This window comes from Oryctolagus cuniculus, chromosome 7, assembly GCF_051225735.1.
Source record: "Oryctolagus cuniculus isolate XC-2025 breed Fujian yellow rabbit chromosome 7, ASM5122573v1, whole genome shotgun sequence".
In the NCBI taxonomy this organism is placed as follows: Eukaryota; Metazoa; Chordata; class Mammalia; order Lagomorpha; family Leporidae; genus Oryctolagus; species Oryctolagus cuniculus.
The window spans coordinates 31,264,697-31,292,565 of NC_142873.1; the positions used below are offsets into that span (position 1 = coordinate 31,264,697).

A 27,869-nucleotide genomic window follows, 5' to 3' on the forward strand; every position below is an offset into this window, starting at 1 on the left:
CCGGCGGGGCGCTGGGCGGCCTCGGTGAGGCAATCCCTCTGACACCTGTTGCCATGACTCCTCCTCCCGCTCCCTCCGCGGAGGGCAGGAGGCGGGCCTGGGCGGGCTGTCCCGCAGCCTCCGCCCCCTGAGCCCTCTCCGGGCGCGGGCCGCTGGCTGGTTTGCCCGGGGGCAAGCGAGCCGCGGCGAAGGGCACCCTGGTGGAAAGCGGACGCGAGGCGCTGTGGCAAGGGAGAGGGACGAGCTGCCCTTCGTTGTCAGCCAGGAGCGAGGACACAGCAACGCTCCCATCCGGCTGCCCGCGATCACTCGGCGGCCGACATGTCAGCCGCCGGCGCCCGAGGCCTGCGGGCCACCTACCACCGGCTCCTGGATAAAGTGGAGCTGATGCTGCCCGAGAAACTGAGACCGTTGTACAACCACCCGGCAGGTAATGGCCCCAGCCTGGCTCCCCCACGAGACCTTTTCTCCTCCCTCCAAAAGGCGCCTTTCAGAGACCCGCCGGTACCTGTGCTGCTGGCGACATCCCGCAGCGCCAGCCCCTGTCCGCCCTCTGCGTTTCACCTTCTGTCATCCCGCGGCTCCCCCGACCGCGGGAGGCGTGCAGGCGGCGCCCTTCCGGACCTCTCTCTCTGTGGCGCCGCTGCAGCCCGGCCCCGGCCTCCACATCTGGCCGCCTCCACGCCGGCAGCCGCGGGAGAGCCTCGCCTCGCCTCGCCGCCGTGGGCCCCGCGCGCCGCGGTGTGGGAGTGTCGCCCCGCAGGGTGCGGAGCAGAGGTCGTGGGCCCGCGTGCCTCAGTCTGCCCCCAGGTGTGCCGGTCGGACCCGGGCGTGAGTCCCCTTTCCCGTTTGCCATAGGTGTGACCTTGGGCGGAATGGCAGATCTCTGCGCGGTGGATGCGGGAATGCCACGCTCCGCGTTCACTCTCCTGTCCCAGTGGGAAACAGGGTGCCCGTGGCTGAGCGAATAATGCCCACCCGGCTCTTTATTTCAGACCTCTGTATCCTGAGGTCTCCCCCAAGCTCAGCACACGAGAAACTGTGTTTTGAATGGGAAGATGGAAGTGCCCCCCTCCCCAAAAGTGGCTTTCCCCCCTGCTTGGTAAATCTATAGTCCCCAGTCGGTGTCCGGGGTCCCCCCCGCTTCTCTGACTCCGCAGCCGCCCTCCGGAGTCTGAGCTAGTTACTAAGTCTGATTTCCAGTTAGATAACGAAGTGAACTACACCTTCAGACCGTAGCTTAACCCTTAATGTTGCCTACTGCAAGACGAAATACACCATAAAACGGCTCTTCACGGGGACATGGTGATTAATGAAGTTCATTTACCTCTTAGTTTTTTTATATAGCAGTCGATTTGGGGGGATAGTGCTGTGTTTTGTGGCCAAGGTTTTTCAGAGGGAGGATTGGGCTCTGCTTCGTAATCATCAGGGCATTACGGAGTCCTCTGAATAGTGTGGAGTTAGCTCCGACCTTCCTAAGCTCTGGGTAGAGGAGAAACAGTTCTGAACACCTTAATAGGGAAAGGGAAGGTAGTCTCCATTGTTCTTGTCCAAAGGCTTCGCTTGTGGCTGCCTGTAATTTTTGCTTGGAACACTTGCTCCACTTTCAGAATAAGAGCAGATTGTGTGCATTTCATCTGGGCACACTTGGGTTGGTCTGGGTATTTTAATCCCATTTCAGTGTGGTAGAAGGAACACAGGCGTAGAAACCAAACAGACCTAGGTTTGAGTCTTGGCTATGTGACCTTGACCTTACATTCCCAAGTCTTAGTTTTCTAGTCTGTAAAATGGGGATGATAATTATGACCTTTTAAGGACTCTCTCGCAAGGGTTCAGTGATATGGCTGTCATGCTTGCACTTTCACTGGCAACAAAAGTTAATTCCTCACTGCAGACTTATGTATGCTGAAGAGTTGTAGGCACTCCAATTTTTTAAATAAAGAAGTATGATAAAAATAACTGCTGACTCATTGGTATTGAGTAAAATCTGAGGAAATGCTAATTATTGCTCCAGTAGTTGTCCAGAGTGAATATTTAAGGATTTTGCATACTGTTTTACATAACAATGTTTGCTGTTGAATCATTGTTTAAACTTGAGACTAGATTCACCTATCAGGCATTTTTAAAGGATATGCTCCCCGCCTAGTAACTGAACTCCAACCTCATTGTCAAGGTTTTTTTCCTTCAAAATTGTGCTTAAAAACCCCAGTGCCTCGGGGCCCTTTGGGTTTTTTTCCTCTCTTGGAGCCCCCCTCCATGCCACTCTGGCTGGAGGTCTTTGAGTCTAATAAATGTTTTTAAATCTCAGAATATATATATATATATGGAATGGTAAAATACTAAGGGTCAGAACTCAAACATTACTGATTTATAAATTTTTTTTGAGATTTTATTTTATCACTGACAAGTTATGTCTAGACAGGTAACAAGAATATGTTTTGGGGGCTGGTGCAGTGGCACAGCAAGTTAAGCTGCCGCATCCCGTATAAGCACCAGTTTAAATCCTGGCTGCTCCACGTCCCATCCAGCTCCTTGCTAATGTGCCTGGGAAAGCAACAGAGTACTTGAGCTCCTGTCACCCACTTGGGAGACCAGGATGGGGTTCAGACTCCTGGCTGCAACCATTTGGGGACTGAACCAGTGGATGGAAAATCAATCAATTTCTCTCTCTTTCTCTCTCCCTCTCCCTCTCCCCCTCTTCTTCCCTCCCTCCCTCTCTCCTCCCACTCTCTGTAACTCTGCCTTTCAAATAAATAAATCTTTTTTTACAAATGTTATATTTCTATGTAGATACGTAAAAAAATTTTGAGTATCTTGTAGTTTGAGCCTTTGACTTGTGGCCCAGAATTTTGAGGCCTGCTTCATCCATTTGCCCATGTGTTGTTCTTGGCCCATCAAGAACTGCCTGTGTAGAGGAAGAATAAGAATTCTAAGTAAATGTGTGTCCTTGTCAAGTTACTCAACTCACATGAACTGATGTCATACACTCCCCACCTGACTGACTATAAAAGCCCGCAACTCTGCACTAACCAGTTGCATAGCTGCTCTCTAGATATTTGTCAGAAATAACCTTGAACTTGGGTTGCTCAGTGTTTACTTCCCAATGTTTACTGAAGAGTTCAGTCAGGGTAGGGGGCAGTGGGAAGAAAACACATTCTTGGTGGAGGAGTGTCATTTCATTGTAACTGCAAGCTCTAAAATGGAGTGAATCACTCTGAGGGGATACATAAAGTAAAACACAGGAATGTAGGAAAAGACAGTAGAACTGCTGTAAATGCTTACTGTTTTTTTCATCCTTTGGAGTTTTTCCTAGTGTATTTTATAATATAAAAATAGAACAGTTATTAGTTTATGAGTATGTAGCCATACGTATAGATACATGAGCTCTATTTTTTTTTTAATGTTAGAGGCACATGATCAAAAGAAGTTAGAAGACCCCTACTCTAAAGAGTCTAAAAACTATCCCTTGGATAAGTTAGCTCAGAAAGCATCTATCTGAACTGCATCATTTTAGCTCACCGTTGTTTTGCCTTTATTGAATTATATTTGGCTTAACTGGAAGAGCTTTGAAAAAATCAGTTCTGTGAAACTTAGAGCAGAGCCTCATGTGCTGCTGCTGTATCATTCGCTACATTTATGCTATTCTCTCTCGCACAGGAGAAGTTACTTTAAAGTCCTAAGGAGAATATTTATATTTTTCCTAGGTAAGGGAATTGATTTTTATTTTTTATTTTAAAGACATGAAGAGATTTTTTAAAAAAATAAAAACATTAAATCAACCAATGCTAATTGTTCATAAAGGATTATCTTTATCATAAAAATTCAGAATTGAATACAACTAACTTCAAAATATGTATGTTCATTATATATAAACCCAAATGTGTATCAAATAAATGACCAGTGTATATGCTCATATAGGTTTTTTTTTTTCTTTTATTTATTTGAAAGGGAGAGTTACAGAGAGGCAGAGAGAGGTCTGCCTTCTGCTGGTTCACTCCCCAGATGGCCGCAACAGCCAGAGCTGCACCGATCCAGAGCCATGAGCTTCTTCCAGGTCTCCCACATGGGTGCAGGGGCCCAAAGACATGGGCCATCTTCTACTGCTTTCCCAGGCCATAGCAGAGAGCTGGATCAGAAGTGGAACAGCCAGGTCTCGAACCCACATCCATATGGGATGCAGGTGTGGCAAGCCGGGGCTTTAACCCTCTGTGCCACAGCACTGGCGCTGCAGGTGGTGGCTTTACCCACTATGCCACAGTGCTGGCCCTGCTCACATAGTTTTAATTGTTTAGCATCTCTATTAAAACAGCTTATTAACTTGCTGTACAGATTATGTGTAGAATTTTAATGCCAGTCTAAGGTACTCTATGTAAATATATATAAATTTTTTAAAGATTTATTTATTTGAAAGAGTTACAGGGAGAGGTAGATACAAAGTCTTCCACCCGATGGTTCACTCCCCAGATGGCCGCAATAGCTGGAGCTGTGCTGATCCGAAGTCAGGAACCAGGAGCTTCTTCCAGGTCTCCCACGTGGGTACAGGGATCCAAGGACTTGGGCCATCTTCTGCTGCTTTCCCAGGCCATAGCAGAGAGCTGGATTGGAAGAGGAGCAGCCGGGACTAGAACTGGCACCCATATGGGATGCCAGTGCTTCAGGCCAAGGTGTTAACTCGCTGCGCCACAGTGCCAGCCCTATGAATATATATTTTTAAAGCATTTAATATATTCTAAATATTTAAATCAAATATCGAATATACATATAATATTTTCTAAAGTATGAGCTATTTACCTTAAAATTAAGGGATAAGAACAAAATAGTGGGCCGGCACCGCGGCTCACTAGGCTAATCCTCCGCCTTGCGGCACAGCACACCGGTTTCTAGTCCTGGTCGGGACGCCGGATTCTGTCCCGGTTGCCCCTCTTCCAGGCCAGCTCTCTGCTGTGGCCAGGGAGTGCAGTGGAGGATGGCCCAGGTCCTTGGGCCCTGCACCCCATGGGAGACCAGGAGAAGTACCTGGCTCCTGCCATCGGATCAGCGCGGGGCGCCAGCGCTGGCCGCAGCGGCCATTGGAGAGTGAACCAACAGCAAAGGAAGACCTTTCTCTCTGTCTCTCTCTCTCACTGTCCACTCTGCCTGTCAAAAAAAATAAATAAAAATAGTTGGATAGTCAGAATTTTAATTACAGCTATGAGATATTGATGAAAAGGAGAATGTCATTAGACAATCAACTACGAAGACAGTTGAGTTATTCAATATTGAGAGTAGTCTCACCTCTGGGCCTTGATTTAGTCTTTTCACCTGTTATTTATTTTGGATTTTTTGTGTGTGGGATTTATTTATTTGTTTCAAAGGAGAGTTACAGAGAGAGAGAACTTCCATCTGCTGGTTCACTTCCCAGATGGTGTCACTGGCCTTTTCTGGGCCAGGCCAAAGCCAGGAGCTTCTTCTAGGTCTCCCACTTGGGTGCAGGCACCCGAGCAGTTGGACCGTCTTTGCCACTTTTCCAGGTGTGTTAGCAGGGACCTGGATCAAATATGGGATGCTGGCTTTGCAGGCAGTGACTTAACCCGCCAGGCCACAACACTGGCCCCTACTTCAGAATGTCAAACTAAAGCCTATTTTCCCTCAACATTTTTAAAAACATTACATACTCATAATGTTTTTGATACTATGAGTGAATGATAGCTATTTCCAGGCATTGTGGAATACACAAAGATTAAACAGTTCTAAGATGGTAGTTCAGTCATGTTCTTAGTGTTGTATCAGAACTAGCTTTAGCACAAATAAAAATGTCTTTTGGCAGTCAGGATCTGTCATCAAAGACTAAGGATTTCCATGTAGCTTGTCATATGATAGTGAACAGGTGGGCTTGCATAATAAAAGGAACTAAGGGATGTTAAAAAGGAACAAACCATTAGTGGAACAGTGTGAAAAGCAAGGGAAAAGGTCATGGAAAGATGGTGATTTATGACCCCTTAACCATTTAGTAAGAAACTTTATTTTCACATTGAGACAGATTGAATACTTCAATTCAGTATTTCTAAATGTGTGTATAAAAATTACATCTTGTGTTCTAAGAAGGAAGTCTTTCCTTAGGACGACAATCATCTATACAATAAATGACCTAATTTCTGGGTAGAATTCATGTAATATGTCATTAGCAGGAATCTCTCACAGAGAAATTAGAAAGTAAATTTATTTTTTTTTATCTATACATTCACCGGGTTCATAAGGCAAACTAGTTTTCTTCTTGTGTTTGAATGTTTTTATCTGTTACTATTTGGCTGTGATATTCACTTGCAGAACTTCTCTCAACTTCTGTGAAGTTACAACTTTAAAAATATCAGGGGTGGATGCATGGCCCAGAAGTTAAGACCTCCTCCCACCCCCAGCTTCCCTCATCAGAGCCTCTTGGTTGGATTCCTGGCTCCTGCGGCGGATGTCCCAAGTGCTTGGGCTCTTGCACCCACATGGGAGACCTGGAAGCTTCTGGGTCCTGGCTCCAGCCTGGCCCTGGGCCAGCTGTTTTGGAATTTGGGGAGTGAACAAGCAGATGGAAGAGCTCTCTCCCTCTTTCTGTAACTCTTTCAAATAAATATATAAATCTTTAATTAAAAAAAAAAGAACCATTACATTATTCCCTGTATTTTTTACTACGTTTGAAAATATTTCAAAAGCTTAAAAAGCTTATTTTTAAGATTAATTTTATTTGAAAGGCAGAGTGAGAGAGAGAGGTACAGGCAGAGAAAGAGGGAGAGATCTTCCATCCATTGGTTCACATCCTGAATTGCCGCTATTGCGGCAATCGGGCCAGGCTGAAGCCAGGAGCCTGGAACTCCATCTGGGTCCCCCACGTGGGTGGCAGGGGTCCAAGTACTTGGGCTGCTCCCCTCCCCTCCTCCCTGTCCCCAGGCTGCATCAGCAAGGAGCTAATTAGCAGAGCAGCCAGGACTTGAACCTGCACTCTGATAAAGGGATGCCAGTATCACAGGACCTTACCCTCAGCAGCACAGTGAATGCCAGCCCCAGAGTTTTAAATATGTATGTGTATATTTTTTGAATTCTTGTTTGCTATTTCTAAATTGTCAGCATTTTAGGCCTTTTTCAACTTCTAAGAGTAGAGATTCCTTTTATCATAGTGACTATTTGCCAGGTACTCAGTTAATTTGTACTTCTGCTTTTACCAGTATAAAGGTATTATCTCATCTACATTTATGCATGAGAATTATGCTAATGTAAAGAGCATTAACTTTTTTTTCCAGTCTAGAATAACGCATGTAACACTGATCCTGTTTCTAAATGTTTTGTAAGTTGGGATGTTTCATCTCTGTCATAGCCACAGTTGATTGATTGCTGTTTTCTGGAAGACAATCTCTATATCTGAATTCATACACATTCAAATTTATTTTAACTTAACCATTTACTCTCAAGGTAAACAATAACTAGCTATGATAAAACAAAAGGGTATATTAAATTTTCTCAGAAATTTTTTTAGTCCATTGTGTGATTACATGTATTTGTTAGTCATTCCTTCTTTCTTTTTCTTTAACAGGAAAATACAACTTGTTTGCTTTTATCATTTCCTCTGGTATCTCAGAAAAATTCACAATTTAAGATGCTTTTTAGATTTGCTCCTGATATTTTTCTTAGGACTTGGCAGTTAGATTAACATAATATTTATTTTCTTAGCTTAAAACTATTCACTAAAATATTTCTCTTGATTCAGGTTCTAGAAGCTGCAATTTCATGTTTAAAGTCTTTTTTTGTCCTTGTTTGATATGATTGGGGGTAGAGAGTGAAAGCAGTTAACATTTTTAAACTCTCACCTAGCTTGGAGCAATTGAGTAAATTAGTTACTAGCAAACCTGCTGAAAAGCTTGACTGTTTTTAACCCCAAAGGTCAGTTTTGAAATAGGAAGAAAGGAATCTGCCGAACAGTTCAGCATAAGGATGAATAATATACCAGCTTACCTTTGAATGATAAAATGATAAAAGTCAATCTTCATGCAGGGATAAAGAGTAAACTTAGTAACTGACACTGTATGATACAGAAACTGCATGACAAAGAAAAATAAAGTAGGTGTGGTGATTGGAATTCCAGAAGCTCAATGTAAATTAAATTACCAGGTAGTTTGAAAAGATTGGCTTATAGAATTAGCGGCTTATGGTGTCAAATTCATGGACTAACAAGTGAAAGTCTAGTATAGCTCTTGTATAAAGAGAACCTGATAGCCCTGAAGGTAAGTAAATAGCACATTCTAGCTGTGAAGATTTAGTGGTATCAAGGAAAAGCTGGGTCAGACCTAATATTGTTTAATATCTTTGATTAGTATCTATCCTGGATATAATTAATCCAAATCAATTCTCTCAACAAATATTTATTATTTGTCATGGAAAATTTAAAAATACGCTTTGTCTTTAAGGACCTTAATTGTCTGGCAAAGTAACAGGTGTATAAACATTTTAGTTAGTGCAGAAAACAATGGAAGGATATACAGGCTACTTTGTTAGTTCACAGAAGAGCATTTAGCCTAACTTGTTAAAGAAGGCTTCCTCGAGGGATGAAACCTCAGATGAATTTTTGAAGTTTAGGAATTAGTCAGATGAAGACAAGCCCAGATATTGGGAGAGGGCAGCATAGACTAAAGTGTAGAGACATGAAACTGCATGAATTTTTGATGGCTTTACCAGTCTGCCTAGGCCAGAGTTTCTTAAAAGCATTGTTAACATATTTTGAGGAGGATATTTCATGGCTGTGGGGAGCTGTCCTGCCCGTGATTGGATGTTTTACAAAATCCCAGGCCTCTACCCACAGATGGCAATACCAATACGTTCACCCTTGTGACAGTTAAACATGTGTCTACACACTACCAAATGCCCTGGGTGGGGGCAAAAATAACTCTTGGTTGAGACCACTAACTAGAACTAAAACTTGGCAAAATTATCATTATAAATATATATTCTGGAAGTCAGGGGCCGGTGCTGTGGTGTAGCAGGTTAAGCTGCCGCTTGCAGTGCTGGCATCCCATATGGGCACCAGTTCGAGTCCCGGCCGCTCCACTTCTGATCTAGCTCTCTGCTATAGCCTGAAGAGCAATAGAAGATGACTCAAGACCTTGGGCTCCTAGTTCCTGTCTTCAGATCAGCTCAGCTCCAGCCGGTGCGGCCATTTGGGGAGTGAGCCAGCAGATGGAAGACCTCTCTCTCTCGCTCTCTCTCTCTGCCTTTCCTCTCTCTCTTTCAAATAAATAAATAAATCTTTAAAAAAAAAAAAACAACAACGACATTTTTTTTGGCCCATGAGGAAAGACAAAGTTTGTGCCATGACCTAGTGTTTGGATAATATTCAGCCCCTTTGAAGACAGAAAATAAAACTACACTTGCAGTGGAAGCACTTTAGGATTAAAATAGGAAATCAGCAAATTTATTTTAAAACACTTAAAAGTGTAAACCAGAAGTCAATATTTAAGTATCAGGTTGACAAAAATAACTTAATTTTTATCATATTTTAAGGTTATTTGCATATATGTTCATTATATATTATATACATGTGCATATATTATGTATTATTTGTATATATTATATATACCCATGCATAAGTAATTCATATAAGAGTAATACTAGTTAATATAAACTGATTCTGTGCTGTCATTATACAGAGGGTTAAGCTGCCACCTGCAAGCCGGATCCTATAATGGAGCACTGGTTCGAGTCTCGGATGATCCCACTTATGATCCAGCTCCCTGCTGACACACCTAGAAAGGCAGCAGAAAATGCCTCAAGAATTTTGACCTCTGCCGCCTATGTGCGGGACCCAGGTGGAGTTCCAGGCTCCTGACTTCAGCCTGGCCCAGCCCCAGCTGTTGTGGCCATTTGGGTAGTAAACCAGCAGGTGGAAGAACTCTCTCTCTCTCTGACTCTCCCTGTCTCTCTGTAGCTCTTTCAAATAGATGAATATTTTTTAAAATTTATTAGAAAAAAATATATAACTGATTCTAATTGTGCTAGCTAACTTTCCTTTTTATTTAACATTCTACTAGGTGATAGGGGTACAAATACAAATAATATTTAGCCAGTAGCTTGCAGATAGGTAAGTAGATGTACACTAATTATAGTAGAATAAGTACTTATAAGTATTTATTCTACTAAATATAGTAGAATAAGGTGTACTCTAGTATTTTTTTTAAGGTTTACTTATTTATTTGAAAGTCTGAGTTACACAGAGAAAGAAGGAGAGGCAGAGAGAGAGACAGAGGTCTTCCATCTGCTGGTTAACTCCCCAATTGGCCACAACGACCAGAGCTGTGCCAATCCAAAGCCAGGAGCCAGGAGCTTCTTCTGGTCTCCCATGCAGGAGGAATTGGGCCATCTTCCACTGCTTTCCCAGACCAGGGCTGAGAGCTGGATTGGAAGTAGAGCAGCCGGGACTCGAACCGGTGTCCATATAGGATGCCAGCACTGCAGGCAGCGGCTTTATCCGTTACGCCACAGTGCCGAACCCTTGTAGTAGGTTTTAAAATCTACTTTTAATCTATTGTATTAAAATCGCATTGAATTAATGAATTTATCCCTAAGGATAATATTAAATAATTTGAGAGAAGTGAAAAAGTATCAAAAACTATAGTAAATTGTGAAATATACCAAAATGAATAACACTGCTATCATTTAATAATGAAGTCAAGTAATAGCTGACACTATGTGATAACAGGTTAATCAAAAAAATTACAGGCTGGCACCGCAGCTCCTTGGCTAATCCTCCGCCTGCAGTGCCGGTACCCTGGGTTCTAGTCCTGGTTGGGATGCTGGGTTCTGTCCTGGTTGTTCCTCTTCCAGTCCAGCCCTCTGCTGTGGCCCAGGAGTGCAGTGGAGGATGGCCCAAATGCTTGGGCCCTGCACCCGTATGGGAGACCAGGAGGAAGCACCTGGCTCCTGGCTTTGGATCAGTGCAGCGCACCGGCCGTGGCTGCCATTTTGGGGGTGAACCAATGGAAGGAAGACCTTTCTCTCTGTGTCTCTCTCACTGTCTAACTCTGCCTGTCAAAAAAAAAAAAGAGAGAGAGAGAACCATTTTTACATTTTCCAAATTTTTCTGCTTAATCTTACAATTAACCAACTACTTTTGATAGAAATTCAGCCAAAAAACACCCCCCCAAAAGAGTGTATTCTTTGAGTTCATTTTCACTTGGGATAATGGTTTTACATAAATATAAAATAGTAATATGGTTTTGATGAAAGTACTTGAGAATTTCATTCCCCTAGAATGTTTTTAGATGGCTTTTGGTCTTGATTTTACTTCCACAACCTTAATGTTCTTAGATCATTAAAGGCCAGGATAGTGTTTCATTCACCAAGATATTCTCAGGCTTGGTACACCAAATCATGCAGTAATTTTTATGGCGGAATCAATGATTTGTCTGTAGAACCACAGCTGATTCTTAACCTAGCTCATTGTTTAGTTTATTCTACCTTTCTAAAAAATAGATTTAGGGCCGGCGCCGCAGCTCACTAGGCTAATCCTCCGCCTAGCGGCGCCGGCACACCGGGTTCTAGTCCCGGTTGGGGTGCCGGATTCTGTCCCGGTTGCCCGTCTTCCAGGCCAGCTCTCTGCTGTGGCCAGGGAGTGCAGTGGAGGATGGCCCAGGTGCTTGGGCCCTGCACCCCATGGGAGACCAGGAAAAGCACCTGGCTCCTGGCTCCTGGCTCCTGCCATCGGATCAGCGCGGTGCGCCGGCCGCGGCGGCCATTGGAGGGTGAACCAACGGCAAAAGGAAGACCTTTCTCTCTGTCTCTCTCTCTCACTGTCCACTCTGCCTGTAAAAAAAAAAAAAAAAAAAAAAAAAAAAATAGATTTAACTCTTTTCTCAAAGACTTTGATGGGAAGTGGTGGGCAACCATTGCTGTGGTTGGCATTAGATGCCCAGTCCCATGGCTGTGAATGTGCCACCACTCTGAACATGCTTTTCCCATGTTGCCCATCAGCTCCCTACCCTGAATTCTGACAATGAGACAGGAAAAGTTTACTCTGGAGCACCATGGCTGCCCTGACCACTGCACACACTGGCAGCCTGGTTGGGATTGATTGTCTTTATGGCACCACCACCACCAGCATCTCCCTTGCATCCTTGATCACTCTGCTGCACTGCTGACATAGAAAAGCTCGATTTTTCTCTTAAGTGCTAGTTAAGCCGTTAAGAACAGAAGAACAGGAATACTTCCTGTTATTAGTAAGAGTGAATGCTCACATGTTGAGGGGGAAATGGATAAATGCATCTTCACCTGCTAATGCTATTGAGAAGAGTATTAGTTGAGAGTAGATGAAAAAAAGTAAAATATGTTATACTTAGAAATTGATGCCAGTTTAGATATGATTTTTGTGACTCATAAAGACAAATTGTTCTTGCAAACTAAAATAGAATATTAAGGCAGTAGCAATAGTCATGGATATAATAGGATGCTAATTGCTTGGTATGTAAATCACTGTTGTGTGACATAAAATTGCTTAATTTGTTTGTGAAGAAATAAATGTATTTTGTTGAGCCAGTGTGAAAGAACATAGATGACATATTAGTGGTAAATATTGGACTCAGCAGCATACTTGGATACATTTTAAATCCCCATGGACAGAGTCTGTTTTTTTCATCTCACTGTGTCCCCTGAAGGTTAAAAGAAGTGTATGATTTGGAAGAGTTCAGAGTGGCCAGTTGAGAATTTGAGAACTTTAGGCTGCAGTCACAGTCCCCTGCTTACTGGCTCCATGACTGGAGTGGAGGCTATGGAGCTCCTCTGAGTCTTCTCGACAGAAGGGAGAACTTGGATTAGATGATCTCTGAGTTTCCTCGCAGCTCTGAGACATCATGCTTCTCAGATTCTAAGTTATCTAAGAAACCAGAGTTGTTTTCAATCCTTTATACATTTATTTAGCATTTTGCACAAGGCAGATGGGTATCAGGGTGACTAAAGCAAGAATTCTGCTAATTAAGAAGCTTAGAAATCTTGGCTTTCCTGTTTCTCATGTAAATTTTAAAATTAGGTTCACTCAATTTTTCTACTAGACTGTGTTGAATTTTGTAAAAACTTTCAGTAGAATGCATATGCTAAATGTTTTTAAAGCTAGAAATATTAATAAAGTAGTGAATTTCCACATATATCACTGAAATTCCAGAATGTGAAATTTCCCCCAATTTGAAGATTATCTGTGACTGAACTAACATTAAGTTTCTTCATCAAGGCAAAGCACTGGGAATGGTTTTGAAAACCATCTCCATTATACTTTTCACTAATTTTTAACACATCACAAAACTGAATAATCAACAAGGAGATCATGACATCTTGTGAGAAAGAGTGATATTGTCATTATAAATGTTAAGAACAAAGTATGCAGAGAGCATAGCAAGCATGATTAGAAATTGATTGATAAATCTTTGGCTGTTTGAAATTTGGTGATGGCTGTTAGAAGATGTATAAAATATTTTATTTATTTTTGACTATTCCTTTTTTTTTTTTCCAGGTCCCCGCACAGTTTTCTTCTGGGCTCCAATTATGAAATGGGTAAGTCTTGAGTTTTTGCAGACACTGTAGGGGGAGAAAATTCCTTAATAGGAACTTACTAGTTTAAAATAACTTATGAAAGACACATTTAAAGCATTCTTATTAGCCTACTTCTCCAGGATTTCATGGCAGATATTCCCAAGTGTATCATTTGTACTGCATAAAGCTATTGCCTATTACTTACTTTAGTTTTTCTGAACTCATAAATAAAAGGCTTTCTGTGAACAGAGAAGAAAGTCTCACTTTCTGTGGTGTGTCAGGTAAAGCCTCTGCCTCCAATGCCTGCATCCTGTATGGGCACTGGTTCACATACTTGGTGCTCCACTTCTTATCCAGCTCCCTGCCAGTGACCTGGGAAAAACAGCAGGAGATGGCCCACCTATGTGGGCCTCAGCCACCCGTGCGGGAGACCCAGATGAAGCTGCCAGCTCCTGGCTTTGGCCTGGCCCAGCATGGGCTGTTGTGGCCATCTGGGGAGTGAACCAGCAGATGAGAGATCTCTCTCTCTTTGACTTTCAAAATAATAAATCTTTTTAAAAAAAGAAAAAAGTCTCAAAAAGTAGGTGGAGTCATCCAAGTACAAGGGTACTTGGTTCATGAAATGTTAAGCATGAACATCAGGTAAATGGTAGAAACCAAGAGCTTCCTTCTCTAAAATTCTCATTTAGCTAAAAAGAAATAATCTTGGTGGCTTTTTATGGCAAATCACTGTTTTTATGTTGAAAAAGCCAGCACTGGTCTATAATTATAGACCAATGTGCTTCTGAAATTGTCCTTTGTGGACTTGGTGTGGTTTCTTCTGAGAACTTGTTCAAAATGCAAATAATAAGGCCTCATCACAAACCTACTGAACCTCAAAATTTTAGGGTTAGAGCCCAGTAAGTTGTATTTTAATAACTTCTGTTGCCCTCTAAAGTTTGAAAACTGCTGGTCTGTAGGCTTTCTTAAAATTGTGATAAAATACACATAAAGTTTACCATCTTAACAATTTGTTAAATGTACAGTTAAGTGGTAAGTACATTCACATCATTGTACAACCACTCCCCAGAACTGTTTTTATCTTGCAAAACTAAGATTCTATACCCGTTATGTAATTCCTCTTTCCCCACTTCTTCCAGTCCTGGAAACCATTTTACTTTCTGTCTCTGAATTTTAGGGGTACCTATTGTAAGTAGAATCATATATTTGCTTTTTTGTGGCAGGTTTATTTCACTAGCATAATGTCCTCAAAGTTTATCTGTGTTGTAGCATGTATCAGAATTTCCTGGGGCCAGTGTTGTGGAGTAGCAAGTTAAGCCACGACTGAGATGCCAACATCCCATATGGGTGCCTGTATGAGTCCTGGCTGCTCCACTTCCAATCCAGCTCCCCAATATTGTACCTGGGAAGGCAGCGGAGGATGGCCCAAGTGCCTGGGCCCCAGTACCCATGTAGGAGACCTAGATGAAGCTCCTGGCCCAGCCCTGGCCATTGCAGCTATTTGGAGAGTGAACCAGCAGATAGAAGATCAGTCTTTCTCAGTCTCTCTCTTTCTCTCTGTAATGCTGTCTTTCAAATAAATAAATAAATTTAAATAAAAATTTTCTATTTTAAAACTGAGTAACATTCTATCATACCATATTTTGGTTATCTGTCTACTGATTTGACACTTGGGTTGCTTCCATGTTTTGGCTTTTGAATAATGCTACTGTGAACATTGGTGTACAATATCTATTCAACTTCGTACTTTAAATTATTTGGGGTCTACACCAAAAAGTAGAATTACTAGATAATGAAGTCATTCTGTGTTTAATATTTTGAGGACTGCTGTACTGTTTTTCCTCAGAAGCTGCATTATTTTACATTTCCACCAGTAGTTCACATGGGTTCTAATTTTTCCACGCCTTCACCAACACTCATTACTTTTGGTTGAAATTGTCTTTTTTATTTTTGTTATAGCCATCCTAATGAGGGGTCAAGTGATAATCTCGTGATTTTGATGCACATTTCCTGACACTTTCGTCATGTTGAATATCTTTTCATGTGATTATTGGCCATTTATGTATCTTATTGAAGAATATTAGAGGTAAAATTAGGTATCCCTAGCCGGCGCCACGGCTTACTAGGCTAATCCTCCGCCTTGTGGCTCCGGCACACTGGGTTCTAGTCCCGGTCGGGGCACCGGATTCTGTCCCGGTTGCCCCTCTTCCAGGCCAGCGCTCTGCTATGGCCCGGGAGTGCAGTGGAGGATGGCCCAAGTGCTTGGGCCCTGCACTCCATGGGAGACCAGGAGAAGCACCTGGCTCCTGCCATCGGATCAGCGCGGTGCGCTGGCTGCAGCACGCCGGCCGCGGCGGCCATTGGAGAGTGAACTAACGGCAAAGGAAGACCTTTCTCTCTGTCTCTCTCTCTCACTGTCCACTCTGCCTGTCAATAAATAAATAAATAAATAAATAAATAAATAAATTAGGCATCCCTAAATCTTATGACCTTAGGCAAACTTAATCTCTTTGTCCTTTTGTCAACTATGAAATGACAGACAAGATTAGATTAGATTAGTGGTTTGGGAGCTGTATTTTACAGACAGTTCTTTTTTTCATGTATATTGAGAAAAGATCCCATCAGTTTAATCAACAGTTTGAATGGATCATGATTTAATGGGTCTGTTCCCAGTCAGCATTCATATGTTGTATGGTATGCAAGAAAAAACAACAACAAAAAAAAGCCCTTATAATAAGAATGGGTTCTCCATTTGCTTCCCTCCCTTCCCACATCTAAAATTATGAGATGGGTCTCAGAAACTTTAAGAAAAATGTGTGTTATGAAAAAACTATGCATAGATTTTGGAATGTTTTTGCACCAAAATAAACTCCTACAACCTTGTTATAGCATGTCTGAACAGCATCTAGTTTGAGGCACTACAAAGAGTAAGACATCAGTTTGAAAACTGCCCAAAACTCCGTCCAGGGCTCCCACGTGAGTGATAAGAATCCAGGTGCTTGAGCCATCATCTGCTGCCTTCCCAGGCCCTTCAGCAGGAAGCTGGATCAGCAGCAGGGTAGCCAGGACCCTTCCTGTATGGGATGCAGGCATCCTAAGCAGTGGCTTAACCTGCCTCACAATGCCTACCCCTAAACAAAGTCTTTAAAGGATACTCACTTTTTGTGAGTTGATAATGTAAAAAAGGCTTCATTGACATTCCCAGGACCCCATATTATTTAGGAATGGGCTAATTAGCTCATATTATCACTTTAAAAGGTGGCTTGAATTTGAGAGAAGTCATGTCAGGAGATAATGGGCTTTTTTTTTCAATTCTGTTTTTCCACGAACATTACTATATTTTCATATAGTAATTAGATCAATAAAGTGGAGTTAATTGCTGAAATATTGTTTCAAGCACCATTAATAGATTAAGAATGATTCCATCTATTTACTGTAAATTTGGGCCCTCTTTGTTCTCAAATTTAACCACAGTTTAGGAGTTTATTGATTTCACCAGTAACTTTGGTGTTTACTTGGTCTGGCCCATCATGTGTTGAGACGTTGACAGTATTGTGTACACATCAGTGCCTTCTTCACTATCTCTCTCTCCTTTAGAAACATCTACGTAATGTCAGTGTTGAAATTATCTGAGTGCATAGTCACCTGATGACAGCATAGCAATAGAAACATCTGGGAGTTAATTGTTCTCTGGTGGGGAGACTTTTGTTGGATACTATTTTTATGTACATACCAATGTGCTTGCTTTCTTTTTTTTCTTTTAAACTTATGTCTCCAAAATCTTTTATTTATTTATTTTTAAAGATTTATTTCATTTATTTGAAAGGCAGAGTTACAAAGAGAAAGAAAGGATCTTCTATCCACTTGAACACTCCCCAGATGGCTGCAACAGCCAGAACTGGGCCAGACAGGAGCCAGGAGCCTCTTCTAGGGTCCAAGGACCCAAGCATTTGGACCATCTTCCACTGTTCTCTCAGGCTCATTAGCTGGGAGCTAGACTTGAAGTAAAACAGCTGAGATACGAACTGGCACCCATAAGGAATGTCAGTATCATGCAGGCAGCAGCTTTCCCCATTACACCATAACACCAGCCTTCCAATGTGTTTTCTTATCCCAGAATATTTGACAGTTAATATGTGGGAGTCTATAGATGATATATAACAGTTGCAAGCCACTTAAGTTCTAAATTAAGACTCTCAGAGAGGGGTTGGTACTGTGGAGTAGGAGTAAAGCCACCGCCTGCACTGCTAGCATCCCATATGGGCACTGGTTCAAGTCCTGGCTGCCCAACTTCCAATCAAGCTCTCTGCTATGGCCTGGGAAAGCAGTGGAAGATGGCCCAGACACTTGGGCCCCTGCACCCACATGAGAGACCTGGAAGAAGCTCCTGGCTCCTGGCTTTCTATCAGCACAGCTCCCACCATTGCGGCCATCTGGGGAGTGAACCAGCTGATGGAAGACCTCTCTCTGCCTCTGCTTCTCTGTAACTCTCTGCTTTTCAAATCAGTAAATAAATAAATCTTTGAAAAAAAAAAAATAAGGAAGACTCTCAGAGAATACTTCTTTACATTCTGCCATAGTGGAGTCCTTAGCCAATTCAGTTGAAACCAGGTAATTCATCAGAAGGTCAAAGTGGATAATCCTAAAAACAAAAACAACAACAACAAAAAACCTACATACTTAAATATTTTAACCTGAAAAATATAAATATGGAGGCCAGAGTTATAACTTATAGGAGGTTAAGCCAATGCCGTGACACTGGCATTCCATGTGGGCCATGGTTCAAGTCCCAGCTGCTCCACTTCCAATCCAGCTCCCTGCTAATATGCCTGGGAAAGCAACAGAAGGTCCAAGTACTTGGGCCTCTGTTACCCATGTAGGGAACTCAGATGTAGTTTCAGGCTCATGGCTTCAACCTGGCCCAGCCCCAGCCATTGCAGCCATTTGGGGAGTGAGAGCTCTCCCTCTCTCTTTAACTCTGCCTTTCAAATAAGTTTTTAAAAAATAAGTAAATATATATTTACTTGCCAATAATTCACCATAAGGCTGAAGCTTCTGTTTCTGTATGAATCCACTGAATTTGAGCACCGTGTTCTCTCAGGTAAATTATGCCATGGTTCATCCAGTATAATTTTAAGTTTAGTTTTCATTAAAGCAGAGCAAGCTCATAGATACTTTCAAACAGTATGCAAAAAGAAATCTGCTAGATTTTTATATGGGTTTTCCCCCCCAATCTTTTTTATATTTATTTGCTTCACACTAAATTTGAGAACAGGCTTTAATCTTAAAAAAAAAAAAACAAAAAACAAAACAAAACAAAAAAAAAAAAACACTCTTTAGTTTTCATACATGCAATAACCTTCTTTTTAATTTCACTTATTTACCTAATAGTTTACTCAGTTATGTAAATTACAGGTAGGGGACAGACCCAGTGTCTTAATAACAATAGAATTCAGCTAGTGAGAACAAAAATGCATGAGGACAATAGAGAGTAGCTTCCTGGCCATAAGTAATCCACATGCCCTGGGCATCTGTTAGCTTATTTATAGGAGTGGAGATCATTGGCTGACCTGGGGAAATAAGGTCAGTTAAGAGAGCGTCCTTTGTCTTGTCATATTTTTTTTGGACCACTTGTTATCTCTTAGCTCTTGAACCCTTTGGTGTAGCTAATTTTTCCATTTCTCTTCTTTAAACTATTTCAAAGATGTCCATGCAAATTTTTAATACTTGTCTATTTGCTATTCACACTGAAACTACTGATACAAATTAATTCAGTTTAAAATCCTGAGGACTTCACTATCCCTAAGCACTTTGGAATTGGAATACACTGTTGTGCTATTTCACTTTTTAAACACTCAAAGTATCTTATGGCATGTGTCTTAAGGAGAAAAATATATAAAGAAAAGAAGGGAGAGAGATCATTTTAAACTATCTCATGATTATTTCTCTCATAAATATATGTATGTGATGAGATGCCAAAAGGAATCACAAACATGGTTTTAGACATTTGAGAAACATTTTTCAGTTGATGGGAGCCATTGGAGCCAACCTGTCTACTGCATTCCACCCTGTAAGTTGTTGGATGCATTATCTCATTTAATCATCCTCTCCCAAATCAGAGAAATATTAACAGTTTTCCAGGCAAGCGTACTAGGGTCAAAAACTAGATTACTGTAAATACTGTTAGTAGCAGTGTCAGAATTTCAACCTCGGGGCTATTTGTTTCCAAAGCCTATGTTCTTAAACACTTATATTACCATCATAGAAGTAGTCACTGTGGATCTAGTACCTTCTTAGGATGTTATGGAGTCTTTTACATAATCTTGCAATATACTCTGTAATTTCTGAATCTGTGAAGTTCTATTTAAGTCAGAATGAAGATGAAAAAGAACACAGATTTTCTTCCTCTCATCCCAAGGTTAGTAACGCAGGAAAGGGTACAGAGACTTATGCTGCTTTAAAGATGCTAGCTGCTGTTATTTTTGGTGGGGTTAAAGATAATTTCCAGGCACTTTGCTAAATATTTTTAAAACATTATCTCATTTAATCATTATGTCAATCTTGCCAAGTTAAGTACTAATATTCTCATTTTACTTATGAGGAATTTAAAACAGGTTGTTATGTAACTTGACCTAATTCACACAGCCAGTAAGTAGCAGAGATTAGATTCACAATGAGATTTAGTTAAGTTATTTACCTAAGGTTAAAATGCTGTATAAGTAGAAATGAGTGTTTTTTAAAACACAGTAAAGGAAGTCCAGGAGTTCAAGACCTTTATAGGAGAGGGTAATTACTAACATCCCAGAAAAATCAAATGTATGACTTCTGACTTATTTCAAAAGGGTGTACTATTACACAGCTCATAGTCTTCATAGATTTATTCAGTAGGTCATAGAGTAATGTGTGGGCCCAAAAGAATGAAAGTAGTCAGTCTCTTCCTTCCCTTGTAAAATGGCAGAAGAAGTAGAACAAATAGGGGCAGAGAAAATAAGCATTGGAACCAGGAAGAAGGATGTAGGAGAGATGATTAGGAAAGCATTTAGAAGAAAATAGTGGGACTGTGAGTAAATGTCATCAAGAAGAAAAGATGTGTTTGCCATGGTTTACGTCTAGTTATACCTCTGTACTTAAGCATTTATCCCCTTTGAAACTAAAATCAATGTTTTCTAGAATTGATTCCATATATTCAAAATCATCTGGAGGAGCAGGTGTTGTGGTGCAGCAGGTTAAATCTCCAGTTGGGATGTCGTACATAAGAGTGTTTATTGTTAAATTAACAACTGGAGGCACTGTGCACTAACTACCCATGCAGGAACTCTGTCCTCAAAGAGTTGTATTATGAGAGTTAACAGCAAAACTTGTTCTCAAAGATTTATTTTGTTTTAGTATATCAAGTGGAGAATATTCTTATGTCTCATAAGTTTTAGTTATGCCTAAGTGTCCAACTGCATTGTTTGTTTTCTTAGGTACATCCTTAATAAGAAAACTTGTTCTCAAGGACTTATTTTCTTTTAATGTATTAAGTGGAAGATATTCCTATGTCTCATAACTTATAGATATGTCTAAGTGTTCACAAAAGGTGTATCATTCTTTGGCACTTTTTTAAAGTTAATTAAGTTTCTCAGAAAAAAAAAAGAAGTGAAATTAACTTCAAGATGCAATGACTAAATAGCACTTGTCTCAACTGTTCAGGAACAGTTTTTTTTGTTTTTTGGTTTTTTGGTTTTTTTTTGTGTGTGTGCAAATTGTTGAACTCTTTACTTAGTATAGAGTTATTTTATTTATTTGAAGGTTAGAATTACAGATCTTCCATCTGCTGATTCACTCCCTGGATAACCTCAACATCTGAGGCTGGGCCAGTCATTGTTGGCACAAGTAGTTAAGTGCCATCTGCAACACCAGCATCCTGTTGCCTTTCAAATAGATTTTTTAAAAAAAATTATTACATATTCTCATCAATGCAATAAAGTAGCATAATTATTGTCTAGAGAGAACTCACTAAACTTTCTGAGTAATGTTGATAGTAAGATGTGAGTGGCATGATCCTATAAATGACAGTGTTAAAAACATAACAGAGAAGAAATGGCATGTTTACTTTGATTGTTAAGGGAAAATGTTCTAAGCAGAAGACTACAATTACTTTTAAACAGTAATATTGACAGAAAGGAGGAATCCATACAGATGACCTTAAACAGCTTTTAGGCATCCTCCACCTCAGTAGGTTCCAACATAGGCAAAGTAAAAAATACAAATTCATATATAGCATTTGTAGACCCAAAAAAACCCAAACCATATAAAGCATATGCATAAAATACATGAAACAAATATGTACTCATATCATATGTACGATTTAATATGTAATGCAGTATTTCAAATATATGAGGCAGCTTAATGTGATTAGAAAAATACAAAGTGGTTCAAAAACCATTCCTCACCTCATTGTAGCTTTTTGTCATGATTTATATTTTCTTAATACATAGCTAGTAAATTATAGCTACTATCATTGGAAACCTCATAAATATTTTGTGTTTAATTTAAAGTTAAAAGCTATCACTCCACCCTAATGATGCCTTTTTTCTTTATATGTGTTAATGTGTATTTCCAGGGATTGGTGTGTGCTGGATTGGCTGACATGGCAAGACCTGCAGAAAAACTCAGCACAGCTCAGTCTGCTGTTTTGATGGCTACAGGTAAATTGAATATCTTCCATGTTCCAGATAGAATGTAAATTATTGTTCTTATGTTTCACATAAGTTCGTTTAGTAGTTTAGTATTTGAAAATTTATACATACACACAGAAGAATTTGATATTATCTCTAGAAAGTTCCCCGATTATGGAAACAATTAATATTCCACTTGTCCTATGAAGATTCCCTCATCAGCAGAACTGTATTTGTGTGATACTGAGTTTTAGGGACTTCATTGAAGACTCCAAGGATAGCATTTCTTTGTTCTTTCTACATTGTGTCATACTCTTACCTATAATTATTTTACATTAAGAGTAAGTATTCAGATACACTATGTCAGCAGTACCTACTTAAAGTATTTTGTTTCAACAGGGTTTATTTGGTCAAGATACTCCCTCGTAATTATTCCAAAAAATTGGAGTCTATTTGCTGTTAATTTCTTTGTGGGGGCAGCAGGAGCCTCTCAACTCTTTCGCATTTGGAGGTAAGCCTACTAAAGATATTTTTTTAAAAGGCTTCAGAAGCTACCCAGATGGCAATAATTTTTTTTGAAGATTGACTTATAATGCTAAGACAGGAATGTATCTGAAGTAGAAATGTAACATTTATGATTTCTGGAAAAGTCTTGGGTTTACAAATAACTTAAAAGCAATTTAACAGACTTGAATGTACATTATATAGTATGATAAGAATGAAGTCATTTGGTTTAATTGGAAAGTGTTCCACAATTCACTGGAAGATTTTTATTTTTTATGACTAATGATAATGATAATCTGGTCAAATATTTGAAATTGAGATATTTTGACAAGTATAGAAAGTGTGCCAGGTTTTGTGGAATAAAGTCCTTCTTGTGCTTATACTATTTCTGTTCTGTTGTAAACTGGGAGGAATAGTACATGAAAAAGCCCAGGATGTTGTAGAGGGAAATAGTCTGTGGCTCTGTAGGTAATTCTTTGAATTGGTAAGAACTGAAGAAATTACTTAGCTTCAGTAAACTTAAGTGTTTATAACCTGTTGATTCAGTAGCCTCCCTGCATCACACAAGTTGATCTTTCTGTCCGTGATTAGACAGGAACCCATTCCCAGTGGATTTTATTCTTAGTAAAAGATGCTTCATAAGTATAAACTTAAAAATTCTAAATGACCACATTTTGTCAAATTTGTTTTTTGACAGGCAGAGTTAGAGAGAGAGAGAGACAGAGAGAAAGGTCTTCCTTCCATTGGTTCACCCCCCAAATGGCTGCTATTGCCAGCGTGCTGTGCCGATCCAAAGCCAGGAGCCAGGTGCTTCTCCTGGTCTCCCATGCGGGTGCAGGGCCCAAGGACCTGGGCCATCCTCCACTGCCTTCCCAGGCCACAGCAGAGAGCTGGACTGAAAGAGGAGCGACCAGCACTGGGGTGCCGGTGCCGCAGGCGGAAGATTAGCCAAGTGAGCCATGGCGCTGGCCTTGGTCAAATATTTTTGAAGATTTATTTATTTATTTATTTGAGATGCAGAGTTACAGAGATAGAAAGGAAGAGACAGACATAGAAAGGTCTTCCATCCACTGATTCGTTCCCCAGATGTCCACAAAAGGCCAGAGATAGGCCTGTCTGAAGCTAGGAGCCAAGAGCTGCTTCCAGGTCTCCCATGCAGGTACAAGAGATCAAGCACTTGGACCATCTTCCACCGCTTTTCCAGGCCATTGGCAGGGAACTGAATCGGAAGTGGAGCAGCCAGGACTTGAACCAGCACCCACATAGGATACCAGCACCATAGGCTGAGGCTTAACTTACTATACCTCAGCACTGGGTCCTTGCCAACTTTTTTTTTTTTTTTTTTTTTTAGGATTATTTATTTATTTATTTGAAAGTCAGAGAGGGAGAGATAGAGATTTTTCATCCACTGGTTCTCTCCCCAGATGGCTACAATGGTCAGGGCAGGGCCACACAAAAGCCAGGACCCAGAGCTGCTTCTGGGTCTCCCATGTGGGTACAGGGGTCCAAGCACTTGGACCATCCTTCACTGCTTTTCTAAGCACATTAGCAGGGAGCTGGTTGGAAAGTGGAGCAGCCAGGATTCAAACCAGCACCCATATAGGATGCTGGTGTCATAGGTGGCAGTGTTACCTGCTACACCACAACACCGGTCCCAACTTTTATACATATATTCATATTTGTCATGCTTTTATGTAGCTCAAAATTTGAAAATATTCATTGTGCAGGAAACTATCATTAATTACGATGCTAAAACTTTTCGACAGTTGGGATCTTATCAGAACCGCAAGCCAGATGCAAATGAACTCTTTAGTTCCCTTCTCCTCTATTTGTACCTGTGAGCACTTGGGAAGATTGTATTTATAACCTATAGTCACTTGGCAACTGGGAAAGAAGAAATGGAATATGCTTCCCTTTCTCAGCATAAATTTATCTATTATTGTTGGTGATTATTTTTCTTTCTGTTTTCTTTATAGATATAACCAAGAACTAAAAGCTAAAGCAAACCAATAAAAGAGTTCCTGACCACCTGAACAATCTAAATATGGACATAACCACTGGGACCTATTTGATTATTGATAAGGCAATGCTAACTGTGCTAAATTTTAGAGGGCACACAAAAAAATTTAACTAACTGGTAGCTAGTGCTTGATTCAACAGAAAAATAAAGGAAACTTTTAATAACAGTCTCTCTTTAAATATGACTAAAAGAATTTATCTCTGCATGTTAGTAGCATTTTTATTTTCTACCATTGGTCCATAATGAATCATAATTGGTCATACATACCCCCAGCCTTCTGTTCTGGTCAGCCAAAGTGTGTATATACACAAGCACACAGCTTCAAGTAAGCTGAAAGACAGTTGAAAAGTTAAACAATCTATTTAGCATGGTAGCTGTAAGTGAAAAGAAATATTGGTAGACAGTGAAAAACAGATAATGGAATGAGAACCCTTAAAATGGCCTTACACTATTTAAAGTTATTTATTTTAAAAGTATTTCAGACTATTTTAAAACTATTTAACTTGACATGAATCTTAATTTTTTTTTTTTTGGCATATTGTATAAAATTCTTTTACAGCCTTAGATTTTCTAATAGGATTGTTATAAAGATTCATTAGGATAATTTTTAACAAAGTCTATGGCCCATACTGAGTGTTAAGTTGTTGAATTGCACCTAGTAACTGATAATAATGTAGCAGAGAAAGGACTAGAGTCAGACCTGAGTGTGCATCCCTACTCTAGGGATTATAAGCCATGACTTTGGGCACATTGAGAAAGTGCCTACCAGAGTACGTGGGCTATTAGTAGACTTTCTGTAAGTATTTGTAACCTTTATCCTCATTTTGTGAGGAAAGACAGACCATAGATTATGCCATCTTAGAGGTAATCAATAGTATGTTTGATTTGGGCCTCAGTAGAGGTCTTTTTCCTAAAACGTCTAGTGAAGCCAGGCCTCATTAGAACTATAGTCAGACTAACCAGAAAAGCAAGTTATTTCAACATCTGAACAAACAAAAGAGCATTTCAAGTAATGCTGTTACTATAGCTGATTTTAAAAATTGGCAGTGAGCAGTTGAAAATCTTACACTTCATCTTTGTCAGTTCACCATAGTCCATCTTTGGGGAGGAAGCATAGAGAATTTCACACAGGCAGAAGTGAAGAAGCTCTGAAGAGCTGACTTAGAATGCTTTCTTTTCATAAGTCTCACTGTTAAATTCATGTGTTTATTTTGCAATGGTATGCACACAAGTATGGGTTCCCTAGGTTAAGCATTTAGGAAAAACACATTATGAAATATGGCTAGACACAAAAAATTGTTAAAATATCTGTTAAATTGCCATTTCACTTTTTTTTTTTTTTTTTTCCCAATAAAACCTGTTCTATGTTGGATGGGGTTTTCTAAGTCCCACTTGGTGGTCAAATTAATTGTAGTATTTAGATGCGATCACAAGCCATGCTTCTTGTTTTGCAAGTCCTTGTTGATGGCTGAATTAGGTAAGTTCTTAATTCAGGTCTGACAGTCCTAAGTTTCAGTTCACCTGTTCCCCTTAACTAACCTCTATCCCTGAACTTTTTCAAGAGTAAATCAGAGATAATACTTTATAGGATTGTCATAAAGATTGAGATAATGTTTGAACAGTGCCAAGTCCATGATAAGTGCTAAGTAAATGTAGAAAGTCCAGGAAATGATAAGATTATTGATAGAAAGCATGCCCAGAAAGCACTCTCTTAGCCTAAGGAAGTTTCAGTTAAGCTGCAAAAAAGGTATACAGTTGACTGTCCATTTCCACGAGTTCACATTCACAGATTGAACCAACTGCAGGACAAAAATATTGGGGGGAAGTTGTATATATACTGAACAAGTACAAACCCTTTTTTGGTAATTAACACTAGTAATACTGCATGACAATTATTTATGTAACATTGACATTGTATTAAGAATTTGGGGCCAACGCTGTGGCATATTAGATTAAGCCGCCACCTGCAGTGCTGCCATCCCTTATGGGTGCCTCTTCCTGTTCCTGATGCTCCACTTCTGATCCAGCTCCTGACTAGGAGTGCTTAGGAAAAGCAGGGGAGGATGGCCCAAGTACTTGGGCACCCACATCCACATTGGAGACCCGTGGCTTTGGCCTAGCCCAGCTCCAGCCGTTGTGGCCATTTGGGGAGTGAACCAGCAGATGGAAGATTAATCTCTCTGTCTCTCTCTCCTCTATCTCTGCCTTTCAAATAAAATCAATCTTTTAAAAAAATAAAAGAATTCTAAGTGGGTCTGGCACTATGGCACATATGGCACTAAGCCACCACCTGCAGTGCCAGCATCTCATATGGGCACCCTTTTGAGTTCGGCTGTTCCATTTCCAATCCAGCTCCCTGCTAATGTGCCTGGGAAAGCAGCGGCAAGATGGCCCAGGTGCCTAGGCCTGTGCACCCACATAGGAGACCCAGATGAAGCTTCTGGCTCCTGTCTTCTGCATGGTCCAGCCCTTGCCATTGCAGCTATTTGAGGAGTGAACCAACAAATGGAAGATCTGTCTCCCTCTCTCTGTAATTCTGATGTAAATAAATAAATCTTTTTAAAAAATAGAGTCGTCTTCTTTTGGCCGGCGCCGTGGCTCAACAGGCTAATCCTCCACCTTGCGGCGCCGGCACACAAGGTTCTAGTCCCGGTCGGGGTGCCGGATTCTGTCCCGGTTGCCCTCTTCCAGGCCAGCTCTCTGCTGTGGCCAGGGAGTGCAGTGGAGGATGGCCCAAGAGCTTGGGCCCTGCACCCCATGGGAGACCAGGAGAAGCACCTGGCTCCTGCCATCGGATCAGTGCGGTGCGCCAGCTGCAGCGCGCCAGCGGCAGCCATTGGAGGGTGAACCAATGGCAAAAGGAAGGCCTTTCTCTCTGTCTCTCTCTCTCTCTCTCTCACTGTCCACTCTGTCAAAAATTAAAAAAAAAAAAATAGAGTTGTAAGTAACCTAGGGATGATTTAAAGTATGCAGAAAAAAGTACATAGGTTACCTGCAAATACTCTACCACTTTATAGAAGGGACTAGAGCATCCTCTGGTCTTAGAGTCAATCTCCTGTGGATACGGAGGGGTGACTGCTGGTAACCGAGTTGCACATCTGAGGTCATCTCTGGAACTCCTAAGGCTTTCACATTTTATAAGAAACAAGCTGCTT

At 40.7% G+C, this 27,869-nt stretch overlaps 2 protein-coding genes across 4 annotated transcripts in view; both read left to right on the forward strand.

Moving 5' to 3' along the window:
• The first annotated feature begins 163 nt into the window (after positions 1-163).
• Positions 164-27,641, forward strand: MPC2 (mitochondrial pyruvate carrier 2). Of its 2 annotated transcripts, none has more exons than XM_089299624.1 (5): positions 164-430; positions 13,511-13,551; positions 22,136-22,220; positions 22,590-22,701; positions 27,067-27,641. In XM_089299624.1, the coding sequence occupies exons 1-5, from the start codon at positions 322-324 to the stop codon at positions 27,116-27,118; spliced, it is 399 nt and encodes a 132-aa protein (XP_089155750.1). In that variant the 5' UTR covers positions 164-321; the 3' UTR covers positions 27,119-27,641. The 2 variants fall into 2 exon arrangements, with proteins under 2 accessions (XP_089155750.1, XP_002715783.1); XM_002715737.6 differs by lacking the exon at positions 27,067-27,641 and adding an exon at positions 24,671-24,893.
• ADCY10 (adenylate cyclase 10) overlaps positions 164-27,869 on the forward strand; it is a 147,276-nt gene continuing 119,570 nt past the window's right edge. For both annotated transcript variants that reach the window (XM_089336620.1, XM_051856005.3), the window contains exons 1-4: positions 164-430; positions 13,511-13,551; positions 22,136-22,220; positions 22,590-22,701. The gene's annotated coding sequence lies outside the window, so the exon portion shown is untranslated. The remainder of the gene's footprint in view (positions 431-13,510; positions 13,552-22,135; positions 22,221-22,589; positions 22,702-27,869) is intronic.

Coding starts and splice junctions, on each gene's coding strand:
- MPC2 (XM_089299624.1), top strand. CDS start 322: ATGTCAGCCGCCGGCGCCCGAGGCCTGCGGGCCACCTACCACCGGCTC. Junction 431..13,510: donor GTTGTACAACCACCCGGCAG/GTAATGGCCCCA, acceptor TTTTTTTTCCAG/GTCCCCGCACAGTTTTCTTC. Junction 22,221..22,589: donor TGCTGTTTTGATGGCTACAG/GTAAATTGAATA, acceptor TTGTTTCAACAG/GGTTTATTTGGTCAAGATAC.